A 10,562-nucleotide genomic window follows, 5' to 3' on the forward strand; every position below is an offset into this window, starting at 1 on the left:
TGTAGCACTGGGGCTCTGATCCATCCTCTCTGCCAAGTCTACGTTCAGACAAGTATTCTGAGAAGATGTTGCTCCAGTGGTCTAAGGAAGAGGAAACAGGCGGGAGCGTTAATCAGGCCGCGCTGATGTTCCCCAGGCCCTGGTCTGAGGGAGGGGGCAGCTGCAGGAGCAGCAGCAGAAAGCAGACAGGGCCGGGGGGTGGTGAATAGCAGACCACAGAAAGGAGGGCCGTGTCTGGACGACAGCCCCCAAAGCCTCCTATTAAAAAACACTGGCTTGATACTAAAACAATATTCATAAACATTACATCACAACTTGACAGATAAGAACTTTACTGAATTATAACTACGTTCAGAAAAGTACACAAATCATAAATGTAGAGCTGTGTATGCTTTCTTTCCTAAAGTGGACACAGCTGTGTAATCAGTACCATGTCAAGAGGCAGAGCTTATAAACAAAAGCTCTAGAAAGAGAAGCTTCCCCACCGTGCCCCAGGCATGACCTGTCCCCAGCGGAAACCCCAGACATAAATGGGCTTGATTTCAAATCTCGTGGAAATGGAATCTTAACCATGTGCATTCCTTTGTTCCTTTACTCTCTTCTTCAGTGCTATATTCCGATATGATTTAACTCAAAATATACATTGATATCATGCGCCCAGGATCTACCGGATATCGTCAGAGGTACAAGGCAAATGAAACACACTTCTTAATCTCAGAGAGGGGAAAGACTCTACTATACATATGTTGCTTGATAAAAATACAGCACATGTTTAAATTATTTCTTAAAAACATCGAATCTATTAGGTGTTTGCTCTGGTCAAAATGTTTATGCCCCCCGAACAATTCATATGTTAAAACCTAACCTGAAAGGTGATGCTATTAAGAGGTGGGGCATTGGGGTGAGCAGCTGTGAGTGTGAAACCTTCATAAGAGGGATTAGTGCCCCCATAAAAGTGACAGAAGAGAGCTTCCTGCCCCTTCTACCCCGTGAAAAGTGAAAGTGAAAGTCGCTCAGTCGTGTCCGACTCATTGCGACCCCACGGACTGTACGGTCGATGGAGTTCTCCAGGCCAGAATTCTGGAGTGGGTAGCAGTTTTCTTCTCCAGGGGATCTTCCCAACCCAAGGATCGAACCCAGGTCTTAGGCATTGCAGGTGGATTCTTTACCAGCTGAGCCATCAGGGAAGCAAGCGCAAGAATACTGGAATGGGTAGACTACCCCTTCTCCAGCAGATCCTCCCGACCCAGGAATCAAACCAACTGGGGTCTCTTGCATTGCAGGTGGATTCTTGACCAGCTGAGCTACTGGGGAACCAGGTGAGGTTACAGCCAAAAGTCTAGGAAGCAGGTCTTCACCAGACACTGGGTTGGCCAGAGCTTTGATCTTGGACTTCCCAGCTTCTAGCTCCATGAGAAATAAATTTTTGTTTATAAGCTACCCACTCTGCGGTATTTTGTTATAATAACCCGAATGAACTAACACAGTGTCCCATCAAAAGTCACTTTGCTTCACAACTCTGCTGGAAAGAAGGTAGGACTTTAGAGTCTGGTCGTAAGTAGCAGTGGGAGCTGGGCGGCGTGGATAGAAGAGACCTGGGGACCACTGCCGGGGGCCCTCGGGGGAAGCCTTTGACCGCATGTAAGCTTCAAGGGGACAGCAGCAGGGTTACTCTGGGAACCTCTGAGATGCATCTGAGAAGATTCACATAAGGGGACAACAAGGTAAGCGCCAGATGGGAAGAAAAAAGCTTTCTGAGAACAGAACCCAAGTCACGCTGAGGCGTCATGGGCACCGAGCCGTGGGGAAGAACAGCTCCCCCGCTTGCTCAGTAGTCATGTAGGTTCACCAAAAGGAGGGCTTCGTCTGCAAGGACCCAGAAATGCAGTGAGTGGCAGCCTGTGCAGACAAGCATGAAAAGGAAATTCTGGGGGATGGAACCAATGGGTCTTGCTGCCTGTCACTAATAGGTTCAGCAGCAGCAGTGAATTAAAAATGATCACACACACACATCCCACATCTGACCCTCCGCTGTCTCATGGCTCAAGCATTCGGCCATCACTGCATAATAACCAAGCTTTGAAAGCTGGGCTGATAACAGAGAACGGGGTCCCAGGTGATGCTACCAGGTGACGAGGACGGCGTAGTGAGACTGAATCCGTCTCCCCCTCCATAAAGGACTGCACACAAGGGGGCGGAGGGGGTGAGGGATTGTGTAAGAAGGCAGGATAAAGGGTCCACGATGTACATTTTGGAAAAACCAAGAAAAAGAATGAATTGGAGCCAGCTGGAGGCATGAACAGCAGTGAGAGTTTGCACCTCGGCCGCCTCCCACTCGACAGAGACATTGGATGAATTTCTACGGTTGTTTAGAGAAGCCTATGATACCTCCTCCGAGTGCCTGAAAAAGCAGCAAATAAAAGACGCAGGACTACAACAGTCTACCTAATAAAATCAGTCGGGGAAACAGCTACACATGTGCCTCTTTATTCTTTCATTAAATGAAAGGATCTCGCGGGAGATTTAATAAGTACATAATTTAGAATTAGGGATGAGCATAAACCCTGTCGTAAAGCATCTGCCACAGCTGTGAGGTACTCTGAAACTACCCGTGATTTCCCTTGAGGACCAAGTCACAGATATTGTTCATATTCCTGTGACGTGGTGTTTATACTCCTATTTACAGAAAATGCTAAGTTTCAGGTAGAGGCTCATGAAAAGGAAGAGAGAGTTTTTTCCTCTCCAAGACCATGAACCCCTTCCATTTTAGCTACAGACTCCTTGTTGGGATCTGTGGATCTCAGGTGAAGAACCCGCAAGGAAAACTTCAAGTTCTTTTCAAAAGCACTATAAACTTTAACTTCAGCTGACCACTCATGGCCAGAAATTAGATTCCCCAGGCATAGGTAACAAATCCAAGGAATTTTTTCCCCAGTTCTCCTGGTTACAGGAACCTAGAGCCCTCTTCCCCAGCCCCAACACCCTCTCTGTTTAAGAAGCATCTTCCGAGAACCTTCCTCACCAGACTCTTCTCTTTGTCAGCATGTGCCAAGCCCATCGCCCTGCTGCCATCTGCCCTACCACCACCTCCCTTTACTCTTTTTGAAATGTCAACACACTGTCTTTTTTCTCTGTGTACTTTATCTGGGTCAGCGGCTGAATCAGTCTGAGCACAATGGCAGCCAAACCAACATTGTGAGATCTCAACTTCATCACATTCACACCTACAGATTCACATCCAGGTGCCCAAATCCTTGTCCCTGAGGGAACCAAGTGAGGGATGTGAATGGATGGGTCTCACGTGTCAGCAGGGGCTTCCCAGGTGGCTCAGCATCAAAGAATCTGCCTGCAAGGCAGGAGACGCTGTTTCCATCCCTGGGTCGGGAAGATGCCCTGGAGAAAGAAATGGCAACCCGCTCTAGCATTCTTCCCTAAACCATCCCATGGACAGAATTAGCCTGGCAGGCTACAGTCCATGGGGTCACAAAGAATCGGACATGACTGAGTGAGCACGCACATATCGACAAGCATTTATTGTGACCCTGTGAGCCGGCTCAGGGTTGCAAAATACATCTACATTTGAAGAACTCAGACAATAATCCCCAATGGCTGGGCATGGGGATGCCTTACTATCAGTCAATAATTTCTCACTGGGCACCTACTAGGTTTCGGACACTGAGTAGGTGCTGGGGATGAATATTGTAAGTAAGCAGATACGAAAAATCACATTCAACTGTCACAAATGCTACAAACAGAAATAAGAAGGAATAGTATGGAGGGTGTAATGGGGGAGGGGGGGCTTTGTCACACGTGGCCACGGACAGAATCCTCACCCTGAAGAGGTGAAATGCAAACAGAAGGAGGCCCACACGATGAGGAGGAGCCATCTCTGTGAAAAGTCAGAGGAAAATGGGAGGGGTTGGCGTCTTCAAGAAGGATAAAAACCCAGGGGAGCTGAGACCGGCTGGGAGGTGGGGCGCTCACATGAGCTTGGCTGGAGAGGTAAACACGGGCCACATCAGACAGGCAGGGCTGTGTGGGGTGGAGTGGCTCACAGCACGGACTCCAGAACCAGACCAGCTTAGAATCAGGCTCTGAAACTTCTCGGGCTGTGTGGCCCTGGGCAAAATCACTCACCTCTCTGAACCTTCATCTTTAAGCTGGGATCATCATCTACGTCTGTCACTGAGTGGCTAAATGCATTAGGTGTAAAGCACTTAGAAGAGGGCCCAGCCCCGGGCAAGTGCCAGGCTACAGTGGCTGTGGTCTGTTCAAAAGCTCAGTGAGAAGCTGGGGAGGATTTTAAGCCTGGGAGACGCAGGCTCTGGTTTGTCTTTAACAGGTCATTGGCTGCTGCTTGGGCTACTGGTCCTCAGGAAGACAAAGAGCTGGAAGTGATCCCGGAGGTCATTTGCACCAACAGGGCCCTAGTGATTCTTTCCGGGAAGTCGGGGGAGGGGGCCGGACAATGCCTGAAGAGCTGCCACGGTGAAAGGCAGAAGAATGAATGGCTGTCCCTCAAGTGTGCCGAGTGGGAGAGAAGGTTGGGGCCTCCATGTTTGGAGAAGAGCTTGTCCAGCAGCCCCCCACCCTGGACCCCCTCCCAGGCCCCTCGGGGAGCCCGCTGCTCCCATTTCAGATGGCTCTGGATCCCACATTGCCCTGCCCAGCTGACCCCGGATCCTGCCAGCATGAATGTCACTTTGCTGGGATCCTAAGTGCCTCAAGGACAGCAGCCATTTCCTTCCCTCTCACAGTGACTGACAGGGCCCCCGCAGCTGGGCCTGAGCTTTTGAATAATTGATTGGCAAAAGGAAGGCGGAGGCAGGGCTCTGTAGTGCCGCTCCTGGAGCTCTGAGCCCTGGAAGGAATCGAGGGGGCCCAGAGAAGTCGTGAAGTCACCTCTCTCTTCCCCAGGCGGGGCCTGCCTTCCTCCAGTCTCTCCCTTTCCCCCGGGTCTGCAGAGGACATTTCACCTCTGCCACTTTGGGGATGTGTCCTGGACTTCACAGCCTACATAGGGCAGTCCTCCCAAACCTTTCTCAGACCCCCTTCAGCTGCACTGTACAATGGGGACCCCACCCATTTTCTGCCCAGAGAGGCCCTGGGGGACGAGCTCATGTGGAGATAAAAGCCCTCCCGTCTTCAGAGACATCTGCAGCCACATCGTTGGGGAATGGGGGGTGGGAGGGGGGCTCAGAGCTACTCCCTCAGGCTGGCTGGAGCTGAGGACCGCTGGGAGGGGGTGAGCGTCCCCCAGGCCCTCCATACTCACCTGCCTCTCCAGACCCCAGCACCCCCCGCCCAACCGCCCCCTCCCCCGCTCCCACTGCCACCCTCTCTCTCCCTTCTTAGCTCGGTCAGTGAGTTCCCCTGCGCCAGCGGCACAACGGCCCCACTCTGCTCTCTGTCACCCTTTCTCTTCTCCCCAGTTCCTGGAGCTTCTCCTTCTCGGTCATTCCCCTCTTCCTCTCCCCTAAGCCTCGCAGCCCCCTGCCCCAAACCCTCACAGCCTCCCTGTCTTATTACTCCCCCCGACCCCAACTCGCCTCCCAGCTCCGATTTCTATCCAAGCCCCCTTTCCCACTCACTCCCATGCCCGTGCCTTAGGCTTGCTGGCCCCTTTCCTCCTGTACCCTAGCCACCCCCCCCCCCCCCCGCCCCCCAGGCCTGGGACCCCCTGCCCCCGCCCCAGGGCCTCTGAACACATCCGCTGTCCAAATACGTCCGCTGTCCCCACTCCCAGCCGGGCTCTGTCGCGCAAAGAAGAACGCCAACCATTCCTTCCCATCCACTCCCCCCGCAGCCGCCAGGGAGACCCCCACCCGAGCCCGGGGGAGGCCGAGGCCCGCGGCCGCTCACCTGTTGGGCGGACCGCAGCACGCTGGGCTTCGCCTTCTCCGGGTCGGGCTCCAGGTCTCGCTGCAACACTCCCTTCTTGGGGTGCATGTGCCGGCACAGGCAGGTGACCCCGCACAGCGCGAGGATGCTGGTGGCCGTGCCCAGCGTGGCGCCCAGCGCGATCACCGGCACCGACAGCACCATGGTGCCCCGCTTCCCGCACCCGGCTGGGTCCCGCCGCCGCGCGCCTCCCGGGCCTGGGGTCCAGGCGCGCCAGCCGCTCTCCCGCCGCCGCCGCCGGAGGGGCGGAGGGGCGGAGGGGCGGAGGGGCGGAGGGGCGGGTAGGGAGGGCGGCCCGAGGACGTCAGAGCGGGAGGCTGGACCCGGAGCTGGCTGGCGCGGCACCGCGTCAGCCCAGCACGTGACCCGACCCCCCACCCCGGCCCAAGGCGGATCCGCTCAGGTGGAAGGAACCTGAGCGCATCGTCCTCTCGTTTCGAGTTACCCTTAACGCTTTACGCAGGACACTTGGGTTCAAGAAGAACAGGAGCTCGCCAAGGTCACACTGTGCGTTAGGTTAGTCGGCAAACCAGGACTCAAACCCTGGCCTGCGGCTCTGTCTGGATAGGGGGTCGTTTTACCAGACTACTAACTGATGCAAAGAGCCCTCTCCTTGGGAAAGACTCTGATGCTGCTGGGAAAGATTGAAGGCGAAACGAGAAGGGGGCAGCAAAGGATGACACGGTTAGATAGCATCATCAACTCAATGGACATGAATTTGAGCAAAGTCTGGGAGATGGGGAAGGACAGGGAAGCCTGGTATGCTGCAGTCCATGGGTTTGCAGAGTCTGATACGACTTAAGGGCTGAACAAAAAAGCTTTGTTCACTCTCTGGCCAAGGAGGCTGGAAAATCGAGGCTTGCAAGAGCTTTTTCAAACACAAAAAGCTGGAGATTTCCCATCTCCCAAACTTGCCATGTGTTTACTACCAGGGAGAGGGACTGGTGACCAGGGAGAGGGCACTGATGCCGTGTCTGGGGTTGAGACTATACCTATATTGTCCTGGAGAGGATGATTGCAATGATTCTTTTCACATCTGTCTGCACTTCCTTAGCCATGAGATTGGCATGTATTCTCATCTCCATTTACAGATGAGGAAGCCTAGACTCAGAGGGGATGTGGGGCAGGTTGAAAAATCCAAACTCAAGTTTGCAGGATTCAAGTCCACATGCCACCCTAAAGGAAGGGACTTACCTTAGAAGGATAAACAGTATCAAATGCAGCAGCTAGGAGTCCATGCTTTGATCCAGAGAAAGAAATTTAGTGTGCTTCGAGTGAGGGAAAATTAGAATTCCAGGCATGAGGAGGGTTGTCTCAGATCACAAACAGGGCTTTCCAGTGATTTTCATTATGTGGAATGTTTCATTTAATTCAGCAAGCATTTGCTGTGAGCCGGCGGTGATTTCGTTTCAAATAGGGTTCTAAACTTCCCATGAGGCTGATGACTCCCAAATCTATCATCATTCTAGCCAGACCTTTTCAGTCGAGATGCAGACGTGACCAATATTTGATACCTCCCAGTGTTATCCATTTCTGCATAATAAACCCGTAACTTAGTATATTAGAGGGCTTTCCAGGTGCCTCAGTGGGTAAAGAATCTGCCTGCAATGCAGGAGATGTGGGAGACATAAGTTCAATCTCTGGGTTGGGAAGATCCCCTGGAGAAGGAACCCACTCCACTATTCTTGCTTGGAGAATCCCATGATTCTGGTGAGCTACAGTTCATGGGGTCGCAAACAGTCGGACATGACTGAAGCAACTCAGCATGTAATGGGTTAGAGCAATTCTTTTGTGACTTCTCATGTGGTTTGTGCATCGACTGGGCTCAGCTGGGCAGTTTTCCTGCTCAACATGGTATCTCCTGGGACAACAGTCAGCTGGGCTGAAACATCCAAGATGGCATACCTCATGGCAAGGGGTTGGTACTGGTTACTGCTCAGGGCACAACTGGACTGTGTATGAAGCACTTGGGTTCTTCCTTACGTGACTGGAGCTTCTCACAGCATCGCAGCCAGCTTCCAAGAGGAAAGAAGCAGAAATTTCCAGTTCTCTTAAGGCCTGGGTTTGTCAATCCGAGAACATCATCTCTTTGGTCAAAGCAATCATCTCCTTCTAATCCTTTCTCTCAGTTCAGTTCAGTCACTCAGTCCGACTCTTTTCGACCCCATGGGACTGCAGCACGCCAGGCCACCCTGTCCATCACCAACTCCCGGAGTTCACTCAAACTCATGTCCATTCAGTTGGTGATGCCCTCCAACCAACTCATTTCTCTACAGGGCCTCAAAAGGGATGTTTCTGAAATGCAGAGCTGATCTTGTCACTCACACACATAAAAGCTTTCACAGTTTCTCCAGTAATAAACCCGATAGACTCCAGTTGAATCCAGAGCCCTTTCTGATGTTATCCCAGCCCTCTACACACTTCCCAACCTTCCCTCCAGCCCCAGACACTCCTGGGGACAATTGAATTCAGTCAGCAAGTGAATATCTATAGAGCTTCCACACTTGTCACCCATGGGTATGTCCAGCAGCCCCTCAGTAACTGCTGAAAGGGTGAATGGTTCACCATCTCATGTAGGACTTCCAGTGACTTGACAGGAATCCCATTTGCTAAATGAGCTCCATTTGATTAAATGGACTCTTCTGTAAGTATTTATTTTGTGCCTGCTGTATGCCCAGGCTTATTTTCCTACAGAGCTCCATTTGCTGCCATCTGTGGAGCTGAAGTGCTTTATTCTCGGGTGATAGACTTAGCATTCTCTCTCATAAGAGCTTCCCTGGGAGGCTTTCTTGGCTCCTGAGCCTGGCAATGCAAAATGTCCTGGGGAAATAAGAGGTTTAATTAATGCTGTCAGTCTGGGTTTCCCATGCCTGAGCTGCTCCCCTGGGAGACCCTCAATGCCACCTAACAAGATCTGGGGTGGGGGTGAGGAGAAGGATGAAGAACACTTACTATCAGGCATTTTCTGATGGGGATCAGACATCTGTCATGTGGCCCCTTGTTACTATGGTTACTGAGATGTTAGCAGCTGCAGTGACCTTCATTTCTAACAGGAAGAGGGACTCCAGTCCCAGAAGAACAGAGTGCCTTTTGCGTCTTTCACACACAGTGAACCGAAGGCAGAGCTCAGCTAGACCTCTGGAGATTTGAGACCCAGTTAAGTCATTAGGGCTCTGGGTCACCTTGGCTACATCTCATCAAAGATGTGACTTTTGCTTCTTGGTTACTGATACCCAGGCAGCAGCCTTTAATGACAACTCTCTAAGAAAAGGCATTAGTGGGATCCTTTGAAAAATGAGATCATCTCTATTGAGAAAGGCAGTTGACAGAGTGGAACACTAAGACAGTCTGAGGATGAGGTTTGCAAATAATTGGAATGCTGGGGCCACCAGAATGCCAAGGGCAGACAGAGCAAGATGTTCGGGTTTGGAAGTGGTGGTGGTGGTTGGGGGGCACTTCTGGAGGGCTGAGGAGATCCCTGAAGATTCCCCAGCCTCTTGATGAAATGCCGTTGTTATTTTGATGCACATTTTACTTGTTGGATGTTGAAGTTTGTTAAGTATTCTGAGTAATTGCTTTGAATTTTTAAGATGTTAAAATGCTTTTAACTTGGGGGACGGATTTCAAATATAGGAGGTACTCTTATTTAGCAAACATTTGTGATGCCTGCCTATAGAGCTGCGCAGGAGGGAGGGAACTTACAAGCAGAACAACTGAATTTTAGCATCAGAAGGATTTCAGAGATCACTGTGTGGAATTCCTTCATTTTACTAAGAGGAAGCCTGGAGGCTGGAGAGATTGTGGCTGGTTGCAGGGTAGAAGGAGTTAACGGCAGAGCTGGGAAGGTGTTTTCCATCAGGGTAGATTAGGTTTTGCTGCAGTAACAAGTAACTTCAAACCTCTGAGATTAACTCAGTAAAAGTATATCTTGCTTCTATCACAGTTCAAGGAAGGCCAGAGAACCTGGGTGGGCAGCTCATCTCTAATCAGGAATCTGGGCTTTTTCTGTCTTGAGACTCCTTTGCTTTCAGCCATGGAGACAGAGGGAAGAGAGGGGATTGAGGACCGTCTGTGACATTTCCAAGGCCATGGATGAAAATAGTACCTACCTGTCACCCCGATGATCAGTCAGAATTGGATAGCATGACATCTTCTAACATGACAGAGGAGATCGGGAAGTACAAAGGAGAAGCATAAACAACAGTAGTCTTGGCCCCAGGAGCCAGAGCTTAGGACTTCCTCTCTAGTGCTTTCATTCATTCTCTCGAGAACGTTTTTGAGTTTCTACCACACTGCCAGGCACTGTACTCAGTGAAGGAGTTATTTTCGCTGTTTAGTTGCTAAGCTGTGTCCAGCTCTTTGCGACCCCATAAACTGCAGCACGCCAGGCTTCCCTGACCTTCACTATCTCCCAGAGTTTACTCACACTCATGTCCGTTGAGTTGGTGATGCAATTTAACCATCTCATCCTCTGCCACCCCGTTCTCCTTTTGCCTTCAAGCTTTTCCAGCATCAGGGTTTTGTTTTGTTTTGTTTTGTTTTTTTTCCAATAAATTGGCTCTTCGCATCAAGTGGTCAAAGTATTGGAGCTCAGTTTTAGCATCAGTCCTTCCAATGAATATTCAGAGTTGATTTCCTTAAGGATTGACTGGTTTGATTTC

The 10,562-nt window shown here is 51.0% G+C and overlaps 1 protein-coding gene across 1 annotated transcript in view; it reads right to left on the reverse strand.

The window, feature by feature from the left end:
* The window catches only part of SYT13 (synaptotagmin 13), a 39,469-nt gene extending 33,424 nt beyond the window's left edge, over positions 1 to 6,045 (reverse strand). Inside the window, exon 1 of the mRNA XM_052653232.1 lies at positions 5,863 to 6,045. Within this exon, the coding sequence (XP_052509192.1) occupies positions 5,863 to 6,045 (183 nt within the window). The remainder of the gene's footprint in view (positions 1 to 5,862) is intronic.
* Positions 6,046 to 10,562: the final 4,517 nt, after the last annotated feature.

This window comes from Budorcas taxicolor, chromosome 15 (assembly GCF_023091745.1).
Source record: "Budorcas taxicolor isolate Tak-1 chromosome 15, Takin1.1, whole genome shotgun sequence".
Classification (NCBI taxonomy): Eukaryota; Metazoa; Chordata; class Mammalia; order Artiodactyla; family Bovidae; genus Budorcas; species Budorcas taxicolor.